The sequence below is a fragment of the Mus musculus genome, chromosome 11 (assembly GCF_000001635.26).
Source record: "Mus musculus strain C57BL/6J chromosome 11, GRCm38.p6 C57BL/6J".
NCBI classification, from domain to species: domain Eukaryota; kingdom Metazoa; phylum Chordata; class Mammalia; order Rodentia; family Muridae; genus Mus; species Mus musculus.
In genome coordinates, this window is record NC_000077.6 from 61739348 (window position 1) to 61762319 (window position 22972).

The following is a 22972-nucleotide window of genomic DNA, read 5'->3' on the forward strand; positions in this document are numbered from 1 at the left end:
TTAAACTCAAGACTTGCTTTACAGCACAGAATGTCCATTGTACAGCCTGGAGGCCGGCTGACCTGGTGCTTAGTGGCCTTCCTGATGCTGTCTGTTTTGCTGACAGAGGAGGAATGAGACTACTGACCATCCCTGAGGCTAGCCTTTCTCCTTACAGCTACTAGTTCATAATGATTATAGTCACTGCACACTCTGAAGAAGTGATCTTTTCTCATCATGAAAAAAACCTTCTTTATTCTTTGGAATGTTCACTGAACCAGTTTGTCAGATATAAACCCAGCCCCTTCAGTTTTCTTTTAAAGAATCAGTTTCTCATGCTATGTTACTGTCCTAATTTGCTTTCTGTTGTTACGATAAAGACCAAGACCAAAACCAAGTTGGGGAGGAAAAGCTTTATGTAGCTTACATTTCCTGACAACAGACCAGCAGTAGGAGAAGCCAAGACAGGAACTCAAGCAGAGACATCAGAGGAATGCTGCTTATGGGTCTGCTCCCCATACCTTTCTCATGCTGATACATACGTGTGTGTGTGTGTGTGTGTGTGTGTGTGTATTTATTTATTTATTTACTTATTTACTGCTTACTGGTCTGCTCCCCATACCCTGCTCATGCTGATATATACATATGTATGTGTGTGTGTATTTATTTATATATATTTATTGGTTTTTAGAGACAGGGTTTCTCTGTGTAGCCCTGGCTGTCCTGGAACTCACTCTGTAGACCAGGCTGGCCTCGAACTCAGAAATCTGCCTGTCTCTGCCTCCCAAGTGCTGGGATTAAAGGCGTGCACCACCACTGCCTGGCTTACCTTTACTGTCCGGCATGGTAGCACACACCCTTACTCTTAACACTCCAGAGGCAGAGGCAGGTGGGGCTCTGTGAGTTTGAGGCCAGGCAAGTCTACAAATTGAGTTCCAGAACAGCCAGGGCCACACACAAAGAAACCCCGTCTTAGAAAACAACAACAAAACCCAAAACTACTTATTTATTTAACATAGGGTGGAGGAGTATGGAGGTCAGGGAACAACTAATGGGAGTTGGTTCTCTTTCTATCATATGGGTCTCAGGGATTAAACTCAGGTCAAGCTTGGCAGCAAATGCCTTTACTCTCAGAGATACCTTTCTTTAAGTAGGACTTTACTGACAGGTCTGGACTAACAGTGGATACACTAGGTCAGTCTTCCTTGGATGGGATGACTCTGGTTGGTTAAGAAACATGACTGGGGCTGGACAGCACAGCAGTTAAGAGTACACTGACTGGGGGCTGGAGAGATGGCTCAGTGGTTAAAAGCACTTCCAGAGGCCCTGAGTTTAATTCCCAGCAACCACTTGGTGGCTTACAACCAGGGATCTGATGCCCTCTTCTGGCATGCAGGTGTATATGCAGACTGAGCACTTATGCATAACATAAAGAAAAGAAGAAAGAAATATGACTGGCATTGGAGAAACTGAGATTGGAGAAAAATGAACAAACTAAAATATCTTTCTAACATTAGAGGTGACAGGATAATACTAAGTTAGTCCACGGAAGAAAAGTGAGGGGCATCAGGGGAACCATTGCAGCCCAATCTATACATTCGGGACACAGTCCCACCTACCTCTTGGCTGAGGCTGGAGACTTGGCCACGATGACTGCATTCCTATAATCTGGGATCTGTGACAAACAAAAGGCCTGGGATTACTACTTTATCTCTAAGAGACTATTTCATCAACCAACACACATGAATGTTCTAACACATTAAAAATTATCATTTGACTTAAAGTTTCAGCAAAAAAAAAGTTAAGGTCTGGAGAGACGGCTCAGCAGTTAAGAGCACTGACTGCTCTTCCAGAGGTCCTGCGATCAATTCCCAGCAACCACATGGTGGCTCACAACCATCTGTAATGGGATCTGATGCCCTCTTCTGGTATGTCTGAAGACAGTGACAGTGTACTTATATAAATCAATCAATCAATCAATCAATCAATCAATCTTGTAAAAAAAGTTCAAAGCAAAATCTTCCTTTGGAAAATAAAGATGAAAATGTTCTCAACATGAATATTTTTACCTATATAGAAAAACCCAGTAATGTAGAACAAGTGCTCTTCTAAAAAGTTAGCAGAGAGAATGGAGATGTGGCTCAGTCACTAAGCTGATGGCTGGAGAAGTGTGATGAGCTGAGCATGCTCACCCCTCACCCACATAAAAGCTGAGTATGGCAGCCTGTGTTTGTAACCCCAACACTGGGAGTGGCGCTGGGGGGTGGGGGTGGGGGTGGGGGTGGGGGGTGATTATAAAAGGTAGAGTCAGGCAGATCCCTAAAGCACACTGGCCAGGCAATCTAGCGAATCAATGAACTCCATGTTCAGTGAGAGACCTCAAAAAGCAAGGAACAAAAAAATTAACAGAAGCAAACCAGGTGTGATGTGTATGCCTTGTAATCCCAATTGTCTAGGAGGCTAGTGTGACTTTGTTTCAATAAATAAAGACTTTTCATGAATCCCACATCAAATGTAATTTCACAATAGAAAGATATCCATTGAGTCTGAATCCAAGTTAATGTCATATTCTAAAATTCTGTGGTTCAAACATGTGACAAATACACTGCAGTTACTCCATGCTGAGGAAAGCCATTTGTGAAAGGAAAGTTAGCTTACTGCTCTTAATAAAAGGGCTTAAGAGCCCTTTAAACAAACAAAGTGACAGCTGTGTTTTTCCTACATGTATGTCTATGTACCAGCTTATGCCTGGTACTGCAGAGGTCAGAAGGCACCAGGTCCCCAGAACTGGAGTTACAGACTGTTGTGAGCCACCCTGTGGATGCTGGGAAGACGATGCAGTGCTCTTACCTGTGAACTCTCTCTAGTCCCAACACTGAATCTTAACACAGTGGTTGTAAGCATCCAAAGGCCCGCTGGGTAACAAGTGCTCAGTAAAGGAACAAAATGATCACCATCCCTTCTCTCTCTAAGTAGAAGGGGAGGGAGTAATGTCAGGTGGGATTTGTAATGGGAAGACTGGGAAGAGAGCAGGGCGGGCTGATTGGGATGTAAGGTGAATTTTAAAAAATTACACACAGCTGGGCGTGGTGGCACACACCATTAATCCCAGCACTTGGGAGGCAGAAGCAGGTGAATTCCTGAGTTCAAGGCCAGCCTGGTCTACAGAGTGAGTTCCAGGACAGCCAGGGCTATACAGAGAAACCCTGTCTCGGAAAACCAAACAAACAAATAAAAATTACACACACAGATATGCTGATTGGACTTTCAGGTAGAGAAAAGACACACCTGCCCAGTGTTCTCAGGCAAAAGAGAGAGAAGAGAGAGAAGAGAGAGAGGAGAGAGAGAAAACACGAAATCATTTAGGCACCTTGTTTTAGCCAGAAGTTTTTCTGAACTATTTCATGCACTTCTTTCTTTGCCTCATCAAATAACATCACACCCTGCCAAGAGACAGCATAGCAGCCAACAAAGCCCTTAATAAAACCAAAGGACTCTAGTAAAAACAGGCTCATTGTGTCTTCAGAGGATAAAACAGGAAATCTTATAAACAGATCAAGGTTTGATGTGAAAGAACCACATAACTAGGAGGAAGCTATCAGTCCAAACAAGCAGCTCAGTCGCTGGTCAACAGGAGAAATGAGCTCCTGAGAAGTCTGGGAGGAGAGAGCCAATTTGCCCAGGACACCATTATGCAAGGAGCCAAGTGCTTAGACCAAGACAAGAGCCAAGTGCAGTAACTCCAAACTGGCCTGCACAGTAAGTGCCAATCTCACAAAAATAAGAAGTTACAGCCAGGTACAATGTGAACACTCAGGAGGTTGAGGCAGGAGGATTACTTGATTCCCAGAGTTCAGCCTGGGTAACAAACAGAAGGTCATCTCAAAATAAATCAGTAAATAAAAATTGAATGAATATCTATCAATCTATCTATCTTCTATAGTTTTGTTTTCTTGTTTGTTTGTTTGTTTTGCAACAAGGTTTCTCTGTGTAGCCTTGGCTGTCCTAGAACTTGCTCTGTATACCAGGCTGTCCTCAAAATCACAGATGTCAACCTGCTTCTGTCTCCCAAGTGCTGGGATAAAAGATATGCATCATCACAGCCCAGCATATTATTTTTAATTACTGGTTTTAATGTGTCTTATAAAACATGCAGATATTCTATACACCTTTTTTTTCTTTTCTTCCTCCCCCCCCCCACCCCCTTTTGTTTTTTCCAAGTCAGGGTTTCTCTGTGTAGCCCTGGCTGTCCTAGAACTCACTCTGTAGACCAGGCTGGCCTCGAACTCAAAAACCCACCTGCCTCTGCTTCCCAAGTGCTAGAATTAAAGGTGTGCGCCATCACTGCTCAGCTTCTATACATCTTTCTTTTCAAATATACTTCTAAATCACTTCACTATGGATGGTTGTCCTGGCTATCTTGACTGTAAACCTAAGTGGATTTAGACTAAGTGGATTTAGAACCATCAGACCTTTGTGTCTTATCTCCAAGAGTGTTTTCAGAAAGGTTTGCCTAAGGAGGGAAGAGGAGAAGACGGCTGGGCAGCAGCACTCACATCTGGGCTTCCTGACTGGGTGCTGTGTAAGCAGCTGCCTCATGCTGCAGTCAAGCCTGCCTTCCCCACTCTGACAGCGCTCTGACCCTGCTGGTCAGCAGAGACCCTTCCTGTCAGCTGCTTTTGTCAGACCCTTCTGTACTAGTGCTCAACAAGAAAAGCAGCTAATGTCATGCCTGCCAAACCCTGCCAAAGAAAGATGACAGCCAACCAGACAGAACCACCGCAGACAAAGAACCAAAGACCAGGCCTATGAGGAAGGCCTGGACTGTCAACCAGGAAACACGCTTTAGAAATGTAGAAAGTGCTGCCCTTAAATACACCACCAAGAAATGACGCTCTCTGGAAAAGTTACTACAGAGAAACACTCCATGTGCTAACAACAGCTCCTAAAAGCAAAACACCAAAGTGTGGCACAAACCAAACATGCAAAAGACTTCTAAATCAGCAGACCACAAATACTCATAAAACTAACAAATTCTGGAAACTTTTGAGTAAGATCATGGAATAGAATCTGCCTCTGCATGGTCCAACAAAGGGTCAGCTTAAGTAAAAACAGATCTTATTTTACAGAGACAGTCTTCCTTCAGAAATTAACAAAAGAGGGCTGATGAAATGAGACACCAGGGGGAAAGGCCAGCAAAATGGATGAAAAAGTCAGCGATGAGGAACTCATATAAGGCAATAAATATAAGGAGAGAGGTGAAGAGGCAAGGGCTCAGCAACTAGCATCCTTCCAGGGACATGGATGCAATTCCCAGCACCACCTGGAGGGGCTCACAACTCCATTTCTAGGGGAACTGATGTACACGTCTGGCCTCTAAGGGCACCAGGCACACACATGGTGCACATACCTACATGCAAACAAAACAACTACACACATAAGCAAAATTTGGGGAAAAAAGAGCTGAGTGAAAAAAAACCTACAGATACGAAATTTTAGAGACTTGTACTTATGAAGTATAACAGAATACATAAAGTTTTGGCCTTTTAGGAAAAACTAAAAGAAACAGAAACTATATCATCCCAGAATATTAACATAAAAAGTTAGAGCTAGCTTACCTCTTCTTGAATATATTGTAACAGGAATGGGGAGGCTCTTAAATTATCCACTGGAATATTGAAGAAGCCCTGGATTTCCTTCTGGTGTAAATCCATAGTGATGAGATGAGTCAGACCTTCAAACATAAGCAAGTTAAACATGTCACGGTACCACAGGACTCTAAGACACCTAGATAACAATGACCAAGCACATACTGTCCTATCATGAAAACCTGGCACCTCTGCTTATAATTTTGGTAATATTAGACGTATGATTTTCACTTCCATTTGAAGATCAGAAGTAGGGGCAGAAAGATAGCTCAGCAAATAACTTGCAGAGGATTAAGTCTGGTTACATGTTAGGAGGCTTACAACCACCTGTAATTCCAGTTCCAAAGGCCAAGACCCTCTTTTGTCCTCTAGAAACCAACATACATGTGCACATACCCATGCACACACACATACACATAAATAAAAATAAGACCTTTGGCCAGGTAGTGGTGGCACACGCCTTTAATCCCAGTACTCAGGAAGACAGAGGCAGGTGAATCTCTGAGTTAGAGGCCAGCCTGATCTACAGAGTGAATTCCAGGAGAGCCAGGGCTACACAGAGAAACCCTGTCTTGAAAAAAACAAACAAACGAATAAGCAAATCAACAACAAGCCCTTAAAGTACAGAAACAGCAGAAAATCTTAACAAAGAAATATTTCTACAAGTGTTTTTACAGCTGATTGTCTCTCCTACAATTTTCCTTAGCAGGGATGACAAAACCCAACATAAGATACCAAGACCTCTTCACCCACACTGTGACATCTGAAATGATTAACAGAAAAAGGTACGAGAACATTTTAGAAGTAGTGTTGTCCAAAAGAGTAAGGAGCTGAACCTGTGTGGTCCATCCAAGCCTATAAGAGAAAGGAGAAAGCGTCCAGAAGACTCAGTGAGCTAGCCTGTTTCCTCTGTCAAAGCTTGTTAGTGTTTCAAAGGGGTTCAGTGGTTAATAAGTCAACTAGATAGGATTTACAGTCACCTAGAGGTGAGTCTGGGAGACACATGTGAGTGATCAGTGTCTGGCATGACTATGAGGGTTATTTTGATTACACTGAAGCAAGAAGATTCATTGGGCCGGGCGTGGTGGTGCACGCCTTTAACCCCAGCACTCGGGAGGCGGAGGCAGAGGCAGGCGGACTTCTGAGTTCGAGGCCAGCCTGGTCTACAAAGTGAGTTCCAGGACGTCAGAGCTATACAGAGAAATCCTTGTCTCGAAAAACCAAAAAAAAAAAAAAAAAAAAAAGATGATTCATTGGGTGACATCACACCTGGGCTGATGTCTGTGTGAATAAGGAGGAAACTAGCTGAGCCCAGTATCTGTCCTTCCTCCCTTCCTGACTGAAAGTGCAGTATGGAAGGCCCAGCTACCTTACCTTCTACGTGATGGATTGTACCTCAAACTGGGAGTCAGAATAAACGTTCTCTCCCTCCAGGTGTGTTTGTCAGGTGTTCTGTCACATCAATAACATAAATAACTACTATGGTTCCCCAGGACTGAAGTTGCTAGGGTTTATATTTTTTAAAGCCGTGTTTTGTTTCTGCCTTCTTTTTAAAGCTACTTTGGAAATGTATTTTCTATAGTGAGTATCTGTAAGAAGTGGTGACCTGGGGAAGTTTCAGTCCTTTGTCTGCACAAACTTCTGTGATGTATGCCTCCCTTAATCATGTACACTCACATACAAGCACACACAACACAGACATCTGTTAAAGTATGTACAAACACATATAAAATTCTTAGGCTGTGGAATGAACATCCAGCCTACAGAACAGGAGAAAACCTTTGCTAGCTACATGTTAGATAGGGAAGGTGTTATTTAGAATATAAAGAAATGCACAAATTAAACAGCAGAAAAATGAAAAAAACAAAAAAACAAAAAAACCAACCCCCCCAGAAAACAAGACCCTCAAATTGCCAAGCATTCCACAGGTGAGCAGACTGAACAGACAGTTCTCAAAAGAAGTCATACAAATGAGCAACAACTATACCCGTGTGTTTGACATCTTGAGCCATCAGGGAAACATTAAAACTACTTTGAGCCGAATGTGGTGAGATGCATTCCTTTAAGCTTTTCAACTGCTGTTTAAGGCTGACATGGTCACTTAGTGAGACCCTGTCTTAGAAAAAGTAAACAAACAGAAGACTGCCAGCCTTTGAGATTTCACCTCCCCCTAGCTAGAACAGCAACCACCAAGAAAACAAATAACAAGAATTGCTGTCAAAGACACGGCTAAAGAGAAACACTGTTGCTAGTGAGGTATAAACTTATGTAGTCACCATGAAAATCAATGTGCAGGCTTCTCACAAAATTAAAGAGAGAGAGAGCTACCAGGGGCTGAAGGGACTTAGGGGTTAAAGGCAATAGTTGCTCCTCCACAGGACTTGGGCTCAGTTCCAGCACCCATCGGGCAACTGACAGCTGGAACTCTAGTTCCAGAGGATCTAATGCCCTCTTCTGGCCTGAGGGTACTACAAACATGTGGTACACAGAAATAATTCAGCCAAAATAGAGATATACAATAAAAAAAGAACTACCACCTATCCCAGTTGAACCACTGCTTGGCAGACATGAAGAGGTCTCTACGCTCTGCCACACAAACACTTGCATATCCACATATACTGCTGCTGTACTCACAAACACAAGAAAACGGAATCAACCTGATGTCCATCAACAGATGAACAGATAATGATATTGTAGCACATGTACACAATGGAATTTTATCCAGCTATAAAGAAAAATTACGTTTGTAAAAAAATTAATCTTAAAATTATATTGAACAATAATTTAGGCTCAGAAAGACAAATATGCACGTCTTCTTTCATATGTGGATCCTACCCTTTAATACTTGCATGTATTAATATGGAGGTATGGGCTGTGAGACTAGAAACGGTACCAGGGAAAAGGAAAGAGGTACTGAGAAACAGGAAGCAGAAGTAAAGCTGCCTTGCCCACACGGAGAGCTCCAGGCCAATGAGAGATCCTGTCTCAAAAAAAAGGTGGATGTCACCTGAGAACAATGCCCAAATTTGCCCCTTGACCCACACACATAATAACCTGTACACGAATTAAAAAACATAAAAATGGTTTTTACAATACTTAGGCTGTTACCTAAAAATGTTTAACAGAAAAGAACATGTGGTTTATAAAAATATAACTATTTGTAAAATCAAAATGGTTCCTGTATTAAAGTCTAAAAGACTGAAAATTATTTTTCTCCTCTTGAAACTTGAATATTACTGAAAAAATATGACATATCAACATGAATGTTACAAGTAATTCAGGAAAAAACATAACAAAAGTTGTTATTATTTGTATCTTAGTGAATTGGAAGCAGAATTCCAATTCGAATAATTAGAATTCCAATAATTAGCAAATTACAGTTTTCTAATTAAACTAGACTCCAGCTTACCTGTGGTATACTTCTCATAATTTCAGATATCCATGATCCAAAACCACTTAATGACAAGTTCCAGAAAGAAATAATTGGCAAATTTAAACCTCATGTCACCAGGAATAATGTCACCAAATCTTGTGATGTCCTTCTCTTCCCCTAGGACAGTGTACTGGTGCTGTATCTGCCACTTAGTGGTGTGTGAAACATACCACTGTGATACTGTGGGGCTGGCACACCAGGGTTTCAGGCAGCTAGCTGCTGAGTGACCAGCACATCTTTCCACTGTATAAACTGTCTGTTTCACTACTTGTACTTTCTTTAGAACTCTAGTCAAGATAATGCTTTGAAATTTCTAAGGCCAAAAACAAATCTGCCATGGTGGCGCAAAACTTTAGCCTCCTCCTTGGGAGGCAGAAAGAGGCAAATCTCTATATATTTGAGGCCAGCCTGGTTTATGTAGTGAGTTTCAAGACAGCCAGGACTACATAGACAGACCCTGTCACAAACAAACAAACAAACAAACAAACAATCTGTCATTCTTACCAGCTTTGCACATCATAGAAGCCAGCAATTTTGAGACAATGGAGCCCCTTTTTCTCATTTTGCATTGCTTGCTATAAGGAAAGTAGGGGATCACTCCGATGATGCTCTTGGCACATGAGGTCTTACATGCATATACCATGATCAGCAGCTCCATGATGGTGGTGTTCACGTCCCTGAAACCCGTGGACAATGTCAGACACTTAGTATGTTACTTATGACTATGATACACTTAAAGCATTAGACATAAAAAAGACAAATATCAGCCGGGCGTGGTGGCGCACGCCTTTAACCCCAGCACTTGGGAGGCAGAGGCAGAGGCAGGGGGATTTCTGAATTCGAGGCGAGCCTGGTCTACAAAGTGAGTTCCAGGACAGCCAGGGCTATACAGAGAAACCCTGTCTCAAAAAACCAAAGACTAATTCGTCTTCTTCCAAACCGCCTGCAGCCCCTGACCAGATGACTTCTGCTTTCTCACTAAAGAGAGGATCAGAAGACAGCTTTCGGCACCACATGCACTCAGCCACTGGGCAGCAGAGGGGAACTTTTCGCAATCCTCTAAAGTTACACTCTAGTCGCCATCCCCTCACCATGCTCTGTGGAGGACCAGTGTTGCCATCATTCCTCAGTCTCCTGCCTCTCATCCTTAACAACTTGTGACCCTCATCATCCCAGTTCTTTGCGTGTCTTTGAAGGACACCTCAGGAGAGAAATCTATAGTCCCACTCTCCTTTTTCTCCTATGTACACTTCAAAGAAGCTTTGGTCTCCAAAACAACTCCCCAACTTTCATCAACAGCCTCCAACAATGGATTGGTTAAAAATAGTCTTTCCTTTGCCTTTCTGCTTCTAAGGCAGCTTCTCAGCTGTGCTTACATTAGGTGCACAATGTCCTTCTGCCTCCTTCTGCTTCCTTTGATTCCTTTCTTGGTTCACTACCTGCCAAAGAAACATTCAATTGTCGTCTCCTCTTGTCACCCTTCACCTCTCAGGCTCTGTAAATGCTGGCCACTCTTACAGTCCTATCACTAGCCCAAGATCCCCTTCAGAAAGTAATATAACTAGCTGTTGCTAGGCGCTTCCATTTGAATGTTAAAATCTAACTAAAGGAACTGTTCTTCCTTGCAAATGCCTACATCATCAGAAAACTTGTGACCACTACTTTGCTGGCCACACTGTTCCTCAGGCTACTCTGCACGAGCTGAGAGGTGGCTCGACTCCTCTCTTCATATGCCTCTGAATCTCTATTACCCCCCCCCACCCCCCCACCCCGCCACTGGGCCTCCCACCAGTGCCCTCAGTTTATACTCCAAACAGAGCAGCTTGTTCTTTAAAGTGGAAGTCAGTGCAAAGGCCCAAGGGCCTGAACTGGTTCCTATTCTCACCCATAGCAGGAACCAGCACTCAGGCTGTACCACTCAGGGCCGCCCAGGCCCCTCTATGATCTGCTTTCACACTCCTGACCTCGACATCTGCTCCACAAGCCTTCCTAGACACTCATTGCCCTCTTCACTGAGGCCTACCTTGTCTGCCCTCTTACTACCATAACCCCAACTCTCTCCCATCATTTTTGTTTGTTTGTTTGGTGTTTTGTTTTGTTTTGTTTTGCGAGACAGGGTTTCTCTGTATAGCCCTGGCTGTCCTGGAACTCACTCTGTAGACCAGGCTGGCCTCAAACTCAGAAATCCGACTGCCTCTGCCTCCCAAGTGCTGGGGTTAAAGGTGTGCGCCACCACTACCCGAAAACTTTTGACAATGTTGAGGATTGAGTTTAGAGGCTCTTGAATGTAAGACAACCAACCCTTCTACCAGTGATTTACAGCCATAGCACTCCTCATTTTGTGTTATATGTCACACAGCACTGATTACTTTTTGGTGTACCTGGTATCTATCAAACTCTCTGGGTTTTTGTTTTGTTTTCTCTGAAGAAGGTCTCACTATGCTGGGAGTGCCAACCTTTTGGCACTGTGACATGATACTGATGTCTATAAATGTGTTGGGCCACAGATGCACACAACCAGAAGGCTACAGAGCTAATATACCTTATAAATGATACTAATTTGGAACTAATAATCCTCTTGCCTTAGCCTCTGAGTGCTGAGATTGGAGGCATGTATCACTTTTTCTGGTTTATCATGTTCTCTGCGTATAATCCCTTACCAGATCATCAACTGTTCCAAGCATGAAAGCATCTCACACTGAAACAAGACCCCAATTATTGAAAATATTCAACAAATATTGTTAATAATTGAATGCCAACGTTTGGATGAGAAGGTTCTATCACTATTGAACTAGCCTGATCCCAGATTAATTAAAGTAACTTCAGAAAAGCATTCTGTGAGGAAGGATAAGCAGGGGAACCTGCAATGCGTAGAAAGTCATCCTGAGGCTAACAAACCAGCTTACTACCACTAACTCATGAGCAAATGGATGACAAGAAAATGCCAGTTAATGGGCAGAGATTGTCTTCATTTAAAATCTGTCTTAGGTTTCACTAGCTTAAACTGGTCATGACTAAAATAAAGTAAGGAGTAGCAGTACTACTCAGTGGTACAATGCTTGCCCACCAATAGGACCTGGGTCTGATACTTACTACTGCTATTAATTCATCACCAAGTCAATCAACCAATACAATGAGGCAGCAGCTGAATGTGACAGCATCACATCCTCAGTCTATTTCTTCGCATCTCAGAAAGAAGATCCTGACATGCACGCACACTTTCTGCAACCTGGCTAAGACAGAGCTCAGTGTTCTGTGTGGAGCCAAAAGACAGGCTCAGCTGACAACAGTTCTGCCACAGAAACTAATCGCCAACACGATTCTTGATGGCTAGGAAAACTTAATAGACTCTATCACTAAGAGCGTGCACTGCCTGCCACTTCCCTATCAAGACAGGAGAGGGAGCTGGAGAGTTGGCTCAGAGGTTAGGAGGACTTGTTACTCTTGCAGAAGATCTGGGTTCAGTTCCTAGCACCCATGTGACACTGCACAGCTATCTGTTACTCTGGTTCTAGGGGACCTAACATTCTTGTCTGGCCTCTGTAAGTATGCACACACGTGGTACATGTACATACATACAGGCAAAATATTCATAAAGGTAAAACTAAATTAATAAACCTTAAAAAAAGAGAGAGAGAGATGGCCAAGAACAGTCCCTAATTCCAGTTCCAAAGGACTTAATACCCTCATTTGGTCTCCATAGGTACCAGAAATGCATGCAGTACATTTATATACATGTATGCAAAATGCTCATACACATAGAATAAAAACAAATACATCTAAGAAAACAAAACAAAACAATACAGAAAAGGAGATGCAGTTCAGCTGGTAGAGTGCTTCGCTAGCACGCACAAAGCCCTGGGTTAAATCCTCAGCACTGAGCATAGGGACGCACGCCTGTAGTCTCAGAACTCAAGTGGAGACAGGAGAACAGCAATTTGTTATTATTGGCACCACAGCAAGTTTGAAGCCAGAGATACACAAGGTCCTGCCAAAACAACCAACAATAAACACCCAAACTAATCTAGAAAAGGGCAGGCACAGTGATATCTGCCTAGGAAGGCTGAGGCAGAGATGTCTCTTGACACTAGGAATCTAGGGATGGACTAGAAGCACAGCAGAGTTTATCTCTTTAAAAACAAAACAAAGTATGGCTAAAGGGAGAGAGGAACAAAGAGTCAGCATTTTCACTAGAAAAGCTAGCACAGGGGGCTGCAGAGACAGCTCAGTGGTGAAGAGCAGTGGTTCTCCTAGTGTCCATGAATTCACAGTGCTGCTCTCTGGCTCAGATTCCACTGTATCTAGAGGCCACCATCTCACCCACCCATGAGAATGGTGGGATTCAGTTGTCCTCATTTCTCAAATAAAAAGCACACCAATCTTAAAACTATCTTCTCCTGTGTGACCTAGTCTTCAGACTCTAATAGGCATACTCAAGAGGCAGCGAGAAAGCACTTACTTTGAGATGGTTTGGATGATAAATACATCTTTTCCTCTCACAGACTCCTGGATTTGAACTCTTGTTTCTAAAGGGAAAAGGAGGGAAGATATAGTTCAAAATGTTAAAACATGCACCAAGTCTGCATTAATTTCCAAACTTATAGAATACAGAAACCAGGACTCCTACCAAACAGCAGAATGCACTGACATGAAGCGTGTCACCATTAATCATACTTTAGAATCAAATTTAGGCTTCTCCCCTCACATTTAAGTAGTGTCTGCTATGACACAGAGTACAGCCTAGAAATGATGTATTCAGTCATGCAACCAGCACCAACTAAGAACAGAGGCATAAATGTAGTATGTTGTTGGATAAAAGAAGACTGGTGACTATCCCTGCTCTTAAACATTTGTAACTAGCAACAAGGGACAAATCCAGGATTGAACACTCCACGGGGTAGGTCTGCAACATCAACGGAGAGGAAAATGGCAGGGTTGGGTATGGTTCTACATCAAAAGAGAAACCATGTCACCTTCTGGCCATTGTGATGCTTGTCTAGAATTATAATAAGAAGCTGAGACAGGAGGATAGAATAGTAGAAGCTAGCCTGGGCTACAAAGTAATACTCTGATTCATAAAACAGCAAACAAAAGCAAATCAAAAAAAATTTTTAAAAAAAATTTTAAAAAAACCAAAAAACCAATCACTTGAGGTTAGGAATCATATAAAACTAGCAAAACAGCAAAAAGCCTTCAAAAGTCATAAATACAGCTAATTTCTTGAAATGTGAGTAAAGTATTCTTATTTATGTGCAAGAACTGGTCAGAGATGTGACCAGGTATCTAGGGATTGTGTATGGATGTCTACACCTCACTTTCTTTTTTTTTTTTTTTTTTTGGTTTTTCGAGACAGGGTTTCTCTGTGTAGCCCTGGCTGTCCTGGAACTCACTTTGTAGACCAGGCTGGACTCGAACTCAGAAATCCACCTGCCTCTGCCTCCCGAGTGCTGGGATTAAAGGCGTGTGCCACCACTGCCCGGCTTACACCTCACTTTCAAATGCAACATTTAGACAAAAAAAACCCACCAAACCTATATAGTAGATACCAATACAGCCGTCATGGCACTATTCTTTCAATTAGTTCATATGTTTGAAAGTTTTCATTAAAAACGTTTGCAAGCCAGAGATGTACTCAGTGGCAGAATGCTTTAGTGGGCTCTGTGCTCTGTGGTGATGGCTAAGGCAAGAGGATTTCAAGTTTGAGGCGAACATGGGCTGCATTCTGAGTTCAAGGCCAGTGCTAGAGCAATTGCTCAGTGGTTAAGAACACCTACTGCACTTCTAAAGGTCCAGAGTTCAAACCCCAGCAACCACTTCATGGCTTACAGCCATTAAAGCTGAGTTCAAGGCCAGCTTGCGCTATGTAGTAAGGCATTGATTCTAAACAAACAAAGTCATTAGAAAAAAAATAGTGTGCTTACAAAGGAATGGGATGTGATGTTACAAATGAGTTTTAGAGACAAGAGGTCTGGATTTAAATCCTGGTACTGATACTCATGGGGCCTTGTATCTATCCCTGACCCAGGATTTCAGTATCTACAAACAGTAAGGAATATAGAAGTTTAGTTCCTCTGCAATAAACCAATGATTTTCCATCCATACTTTTGAGCCTGGGAGTGAAGGAGCTTGCCCATAGCCCCACTCTTCCCACAGCTCTCCCTCATCCAGTCTCCCTGAAAAGAACCTCCCCAGATCTCAATCACACGTTGCCCAGTAGCAACCATTTTAGGAAAACTAGGAGAAACAGTTTTTTAAGGTTGAACCACTAGACAAATTCCTGTAGTGAGAGGTCAGAATGAATGAGTGTTTACTGAGCACCTACTATGTGTCAAAAGATGTCAAGTACAGAGATTATCCCATTTATTACTGCCCAAGAATAAAGAGTAAGATTCTCATGTCCATATAAGCTGCAACTACCCCTGCTAGAAAAATTTCACTAAGAATACTCACCACTCTAAAGAAATACCAAGATTAAATAACATTTTCTTACAACTATTTCCTAGCAATATTTTAAGGAATTAACCTGTGGCCTTAGAGGAAATAAAGAATAACAAGCTAGGGTTAGAGGTACAGCTCAGTAGGGAGGCATGCATGAAGTCCTGGGCACAATAACGCAGCACATGCGAGCTTGGGTGTGTATGTAGTACTGGGCATGCCCACATACCTACAGACTAAAAGTGTAGGCACGCAGGACTCATGTTACCGACAGCAAAGTGATCTCAACCAACAGTAAGCTGAGGAGCTAGCTAAACTTACGCAGTGCTTCCTGAATGAGACTCAAGAACCATCACCAAACCTCCATACATGTGACTTGCACCAGGGATACTTCTATTTGGTATTAGTAAGGACTGAAAACCACACTCCTCCACCTTGCCTGCCTGACTTCCTGCTTTCTGAACTGAGTAGATGACTGAATCCGTCTGACAGTCAAGGACAACTTGATGACCCATTACACCACATTCTGCAAGAAGATCCACAATACATATTTCCAAGGAAGCTCACCTCTGTTAGGTTCCTGGTAAACCTGCACTTTGCCCATCTCCACCCCCAGCCGCCTAGAGAAGAGAAAGGGGGAAAAGCTGAGAAGGCAACAGAATAGACCCAACATCTTTACTATTAAAGATGACTTATAAGTTGACAAAGATAAAAGTCATTCTAATTATGAAATAAAGTAAATATTACATCATACCTGTTTGTTGCCTACCCTGGACCTCCACCCCACGACCACCCAAGGCCTATGCAATCTGTCTCTCCTGCTTCACGGGCATCTTTCTAGTACTCCGTGCTCTACTGCCCACATTCCCTACTGCATGTAACAGGCCTTGGTTTAAAGGTGCCTGAGCTCCTAAGCCAGAACAGACCACTCTACCCATCCTTATGTACTCATGCCTCCTTCGTGCGTCTGTTACCACCGAAAACCACTTAGCTGCTTATCTTAGCTTGCATGAGAAGAAAAGCTTTTGACTGGCCTGCTCACCATTAACTCACAATAATCATATCAAGGTTTTATGCACTGCAGGGATTTGGTATGTGTTTAATCAGTTTCTTAAAATTACACTAAACTATCCTCATATACTACACATCCCTGTTTGTTAAACTCCAATAATTTATCTACAGTTGTGCCTACCACACTCCTGAGAGGTGTGGTCACAGACACATTGTAGCGCTGAGTATATCAGATGACATGCAGGTTAGCTATACTTGATAATCACTGCTAGTCTGATTATCATACTTAAAATTATCACACATAATTGGCTATGAATTTGAATGGTAAAACTGGAACTCACTCAGCAATTTTCTTTGAAAGCTCCATACATGATGAATTGGAATTTGCTGAAAACAACACGAGGCCTCCTTTGGTTATGTTCATCTTGGTTTCTAATTCAGGAGGCGCCACACAAAACATCAAAACCTTCTTGGCTTTCCAATTCTCAGAGCCTAGAAGAAAAAAAGTATACATAAAGGACCAACATATATAAAATATACCCAAGCAGATTTTGTTTTTAAACAGAGAATGGCATCAGCATAAGAAAAATAGTTGCCACCATAATGGTGGCTCTGATCTTAAGGGAGATATAGTATGGGCAAGTACAACCCTTGGATTTTAAGATTGCAAATGGCACCACACAACTCCATTACTTTTCATACTCACTGGGAATAAATAATAAACTTACAAGAAAGGCGGAGCTGAAGAGCTCAGTGTTTTACTGTTTGCTGCTTAAAGTCAATTATGGACAACCTCCTGTTATTCTCTGACAACAAAATTCCTCCTGGATTAACACAGAAAAATGGCAGAGCCATTAGCAAGGACATGGACTAACTGATCCTTAAACAAAGAATAAATGACCCAGATCCTTCTATGACACCTGCTCCCACACCCCACCCTGCAGCTGCTCTGGGCCACATCTAAAATGCATCTTGTCAGTGCTGGAAGTGGCTCTGTGCTTTAGAGCACCTGGTCAAGGCACACCTTTAATCCTAGTACTCAGGAGGCAGAGGCAGGAGGATCTCTATGAGTTCAAGGCCAGCCTGATGTACACAGTGAGTTCCAGGACAGCCAGAACTATAGTAGAGACCCTGTCTCAAAAACAAAACAAAACAAAAACATAAATAAAAATTTCAAGTTGTCATATTTCTCCCCCTCAAATGGGACACGGCTGACTAGATAATAACCTTGGAGGAAGTGGTCCTCAAGGGACAGACAAGAGTAGGGCCTGGCCTCTCTCACAGGGAGAGTGCTAGATTGGGTAGAAGATGTGACTCTCCAAGAACACACATTCTTTGGTCTTCTCTGTGTTTACTCAGCTTGGCTAGCTCTCGGGAGACTCATTTGGCTGTGTTTTGTTTTGCTTTAGTGTTTTTATTTTATTATGAAAACTAAAATATTTGTTATGCCCCAAATACATCTTCCAGTTAAAACCTGAAACATGACTGATAAGGCTGAATTTGCCAGCCCCACCCTGACTCTTCCAGAGCTCCTCCTCTGGCAATTAGGGTTCTTTCACTTTACAAACATACTGCTTCAGGCCTTTCCCACACATTCAGACACTGAACTCTATACATTCAATGTTTCTAGCTCAAAAGAGTGTATCACTGTGACTATCCGTAAGTGGCTTGTTCAAACAACTTGAGTTATAGGACAAGCTATTCTATTCTTCCTAAGTGCTGCCTCAACTTCCACAGTGTGGCTATGTTGTGGTCAGTGGATCATCATCTAAGACAGGCTTCATGCACACATACAGTGGGATCACCAGGCTAGGAGAGCACATGTGTAGCAGAGCAGCCTTTAAGGGATATTCTAAATGGAAAGTCCAGGGTTCCAACACAAGCTACAGTTCAATTTCTCTGAAGTTATTATGTCACAAATGTCTGCACAGCCAACCAACTAATGTTGGTAAGGAGTCCACTGGTGCACACTGTGAAAAGTGGCTGTGGACCAGGAGTCCACAGATACTACTCAGTCAAGCCCAGTCCTTCAAAAGCCTGAACCATTTCAATATCATTTCTAGATGTACTGAGCACAGCCACAAAGCCTGAAAACTTACTCTGCTCCTTCTGTAACACATATTTCAATCCTGGCTTTCAGAGAATGGGGCTTAGCTTAAAAAATGGGGTAGTGGAAAAGAACCACTGTATCAGCAGGGCTGGAGTGAGGGGGTGAGGGCTATGAGCACCTGCAGTTCTCGCAGAGGACCCAGCTTAGGCTTGCAGCAACCACACAGTAGTTCATAACAGTCTTGGTTATCTACTAAATTAATAATCAGTAAAATGCCTGGGGTGGCCATTACGCCCCTAAACTTCAAATAAGAAGTTCCTAAATAACAATACAAGAGACCCTGAGAGGATCCGAGGCAGCATAAAGTATTAAGGGGTAGGAAGGGCTCTTATATATACTTCGGCCTCTCTCTTCTAGGTCTACAGGATTCCAGTCCCTAGGATTGGAGCCCTCATCTGAGGCCCATCACCCCAATTTCTACCTTAGAACCAGTCTTCCTCTCCTTGCAGCCTGTGGTTCTTTCCTTGAGGATTTAAAGGAAACATTCTACTCTCACACACACAACAGCCCAGCCTCTCTTTACCCTGTACTCCTCCAGGACATCTCTTGAAGACTTTCCTTTTGTGGCTCAAATGAACAGAGCAGTCTGCCTGGTCTCCAAAACTGAACCCAGAGCAACAGCTTGTAAACTCTGACATAAGGGTTGAAGTGTAGCTTAACAGTGGAAGGCTTGCCTAGCACGAGGCATGCCTTGGGTTCCATGCCAAATCCTAATGTATGCCCACCCTTGAACAGCAGGGGCAGGCAGGGCATGAACCTAGAAAGGGCATCAGAACAATCACTATGACTGCCCAACTCACAAGCTGTTCACCTCTAAGAGCTGCCTCCAGTTCCACTTTCCCTCCCACTTAGAAATTCCAACAGTGTTTTGGTTTTTTTGGGACAGGGACTCTCTATGTAGCCCTGGCTAGCCTGGAACTCATTATGGAGTCAAGGCTGGCTTCAGATTCAAAGATATCCACCTGCCTCCCAAATACTGAGATTAAAGGCATGCATGTGCTACCAAGACCAGCCTCCTACTTCAATGTGCTATTTATCAGGCTAAGAATCACTAGTCGGCAGTGTTCATTAGCACAAAGTTTCCCTGTGACATGGAGAGTACAGAGACTGTTTCCACTCTCCCATCATGTGTTGTAATTGCTTTTGTGTTACCCTAAACTTACTCGAGAATATGAAATTTATGCAGGGATAAAAACAAATCTTTTCCAGAGACTTTCAAGACTGAAAGAACAAATCATATTCATCTCTCTGAATGAGACAACCTGTCAGACTTCATGAGTGAAGAGGTCCTCACACTGAAGATCACTTGTTTTAGATGGATTTACCACCACTGTATTTCAACATTCATACTAGAGATGATGAAGCCGCACCATTTGTGCTGTTTCCTCCCTAAAGCAGCCACTGTCTAACCAATCCTTCTAAGATGGCTAAAGGAAGACAGCTGTGGGCTTACACCACAGCAGGCCTGAGCCACAGCCTAGACCTGCATACCTCCCAGACAATGAAGATAGAGGCTTGGAAAAGCTTCTCCACCAAAATGGAAGGTCCAGGCAGCAGAGGCTCAACCAGTGTGTGCTGAACATAGCCTCACTTCAGGCACAACAGTTCGAAAACAGAATTGAAAATCATTTGTTGGGGCTGGAGAGATGGCTCAGCGGTTAAGAGCACTGACTGCTCTTCTGAAGGTCCTGAGTTCAAATCCCAGCAACCACATGGTGGCTCACAACCATCCGTAATGAGATCTGACTCCCTCTTCTGGTGTGTCTGAAGACAGCTACAGTGTACTTATATATAATAATAAATCTTAAAAAAAAAAAAAAAAAGAAAAGAAAAAAAGAAAATCATTCCTTAGCAAAGAGGATCCAGGAGTTACTTTCATTAACTCACTCCTGGAAAATCTGCTTCAATGGTAGGTAGAGCATTTGCCCATCATGCACAGGGCCTGGGTTCCAACCCCAGCATGGGAAAAAAAGCCGGACTTGCAGAAATGGATTAGAAGTGTACTTTAGTGGAAAATTAGGTGCTTTGTGCTGCAGGCCTGGGTTTAATCACCAACACAATAAAAAGCACAGGCAGGTGGTGTCGGCACCTTTAATCCTACCACTTGGGAGGCAGAGGCAGGTAGATTTCTAAGTTGGAGGCCAGCCAGTTCTACAGAGCAAATTCCAGGACAGCCAGGTTTACGTAGAGAAACCCTGTCTTGAGAAACCAATAAATATACAAATAATTAGTTAATTAATTAAGAATAAATAGATAAAAAGGAGAAAATAAAAGTTGAGGCCTGGCCATGGTGGCATACACCTTTAATCCCAGAGGTTGGGAGGCAGAGGTAGGCAAATCTCTGAATTTGAGGCCAGCCTGGTCTACAAAGAGTTCCAAGATAGCCAGGGCTGTTACACAGAGAAACCTCCGTCTCCAAAATAAAATAAAGTAAAATAATTGAGAAACTGCAGGGCAGAGATAAAACCACATTACTCTTCCATATTCTGTGGTTACTGGCATTTTGCTTTCTTATGGCTAATGCTGTTCTGAGAGTTTTGATTTTTTGTTTTGTTTTTGTGACAACTTGGGAGAAGCAGGAAATAAATCTAAAACTATTTTAAATTTGGAGAAGTAACTTTTATTCATTTAATGTGTATGGGTGTTTTCTCTGCACACCGCGTGTGCCTGGTACTCTTGGAGACCAGCAGAGGGTGTCAGATTGGGTGGGTCTAGCATTAGAGGTGGTTGTAGGCTGTCACGTGGGTGGGTGCTGGAACTGACTCAGTCTTGAACAACTAGTATTCTTAACCAGCCAGTTCTCCAGCCCCCACACCTGGGGAAGCAGTTTTAATAGGAAAACAGGTTTGACATTACTTCCCAGACTTTAACGAAGTCATACGAGGTAACCTCTTCCTCATAACAGTGGCCCCTGAAGGACAGAGTGGGGTAGCAGTCTGATATGCAATACAGTTCCCTGCATACAACAATAGGTTGCGACTCTCAGTCATACAGAGCATGACTTGGCAACCTGATGAACTACAGGCAATAGAATCAAATACCCAGATTTTGAAATGTCTATTGCAAACATACCTTATCAGAAAAAAAGATACATACTAAATGCCAAAGAAAGAGCACAGAACTATGTTTTGGTGTTGTCAATTCTTGGAGCTTATCCCAAGTATAGAGCTATATTGTCAATGATAGAAAGTACAATTTAAAAACAAAACAAAACAAACAAACAAACAAACAAACAAAAAACCCCCAACAACTTTGTAGCCCTGTTTGCCAGGAACTCGCTCTGTGGACCATGAGCCCTCAAGATCCTTTCACCAGTCTCTGAGATTAAGGGGTGTGCCATCAAGCCCCACAAACTGCAAGATTATTTAAGAACAGAAACACTGGTTCTATGTTAAACCACAGAGTAGCTAATGAATATAATGTGCATATCTCTGCAAAAATTGGATAATAATGATACAAACTACAGCAGTTAAAAGACAAGAAAGGTTTCCTATAGTGGGGCTTAGGGGCACGCACCTATTTTATTTTTATTTGTGCATTTAAATTGTTAAGCACTAGGGCATGAGATGGGTCAATGGCAGGCCGCTTGCATTGCTTCACCTTGCATTCGACTCCAGAACCGCAAGAAAAAAAAAAAAAAAGAAAAAAAAAAAACATAAAACATTAGAACTCACACTTCCTCAGGCCTCAAAGCTCGGTTCAGTATTTTCGTATCCCTCACAAAAGCTAAACACCCAAACTCTGCCAATATCGATATAAGAAAAATAAATCCTTATCAATAATGTAACAGATTGAGGAAGAGATTTTTCTGCAGAGTATCTTATGCCGCTCCTCCTACGTCTGATTGGAGCCCAATCATCCACTAAGGCTGGTGGAGCCGAACACGGGGCCCCGGGCTCGCCCCGGAGCAACAAGGGCCATGGCTCCCGCCCGGCACCGCGCGAGCTCGCGGGGCCCGCCGTCCGCCCGCCGAGGCTCCCGCCCGCCTACCTGGTCCCGACCCCAGCCCGGCCCGCCGCAGCCTCGGCTGCCGAAGGAAGAGAGCACAGAGCTCCGCACGGCGTCTTACAGCAAAATGGCGACTCTAAGCGCGAGAAAGTCTTTCGAGACTGCGAGGCCAGGGGCGGGGCCTGAGGGCAACTGACTAGAGTGGGCGAGGCCGTCGAGGGGCGTGGTCTGGAGGAAGAGGGGCGGGGCAGAAAGTGGGGTAGAAGGCAATGCATTTGATGCTGTGGGCGTGGCCGCCAGAGTGGGCGGGAGGATGTTGTGTGGGCGTGGTCAGACTCGAGGAAAGTGGGGGAGAATTAGAGTGGGCGTGGTTGGAAGTGTGGTTAAAATTCATAGGTTCTGACTGGG

General features: G+C 43.1%; 1 protein-coding gene across 11 annotated transcripts in view; it reads right to left on the reverse strand.

Annotated features, from left to right (window-relative positions):
* Positions 1-22751, reverse strand: part of Prpsap2 (phosphoribosyl pyrophosphate synthetase-associated protein 2) — a 32449-nt gene extending 9698 nt beyond the window's left edge. Inside the window, exons 1-10 of one of the 11 annotated variants that reach the window (XM_030245756.1) lie at positions 22607-22736; positions 22133-22227; positions 17235-17330; positions 16848-16998; positions 16063-16115; positions 13520-13586; positions 10437-10499; positions 9565-9737; positions 5598-5713; positions 1599-1654 (exon numbers count right to left, since the gene is read on the reverse strand). In XM_030245756.1, coding sequence (XP_030101616.1) covers positions 1599-1654; positions 5598-5713; positions 9565-9737; positions 10437-10438 — 347 coding nt within the window. In that variant the 5' untranslated portion in view covers positions 10439-10499; positions 13520-13586; positions 16063-16115; ... (2 more) ...; positions 22133-22227; positions 22607-22736. Of the gene's footprint in view, positions 1-1598; positions 1655-5597; positions 5714-9564; positions 9738-10436; positions 10500-13519; positions 13587-16062; positions 16116-16847; positions 16999-17234; positions 17331-22132; positions 22228-22606 lie in introns of those variants that run through there. The other 10 variants (NM_001364086.1, NM_144806.2, NM_001364087.1 and 7 more) reach the window with 10 other exon arrangements.
* Between the last annotated feature and the right edge of the window lie 221 nt (positions 22752-22972).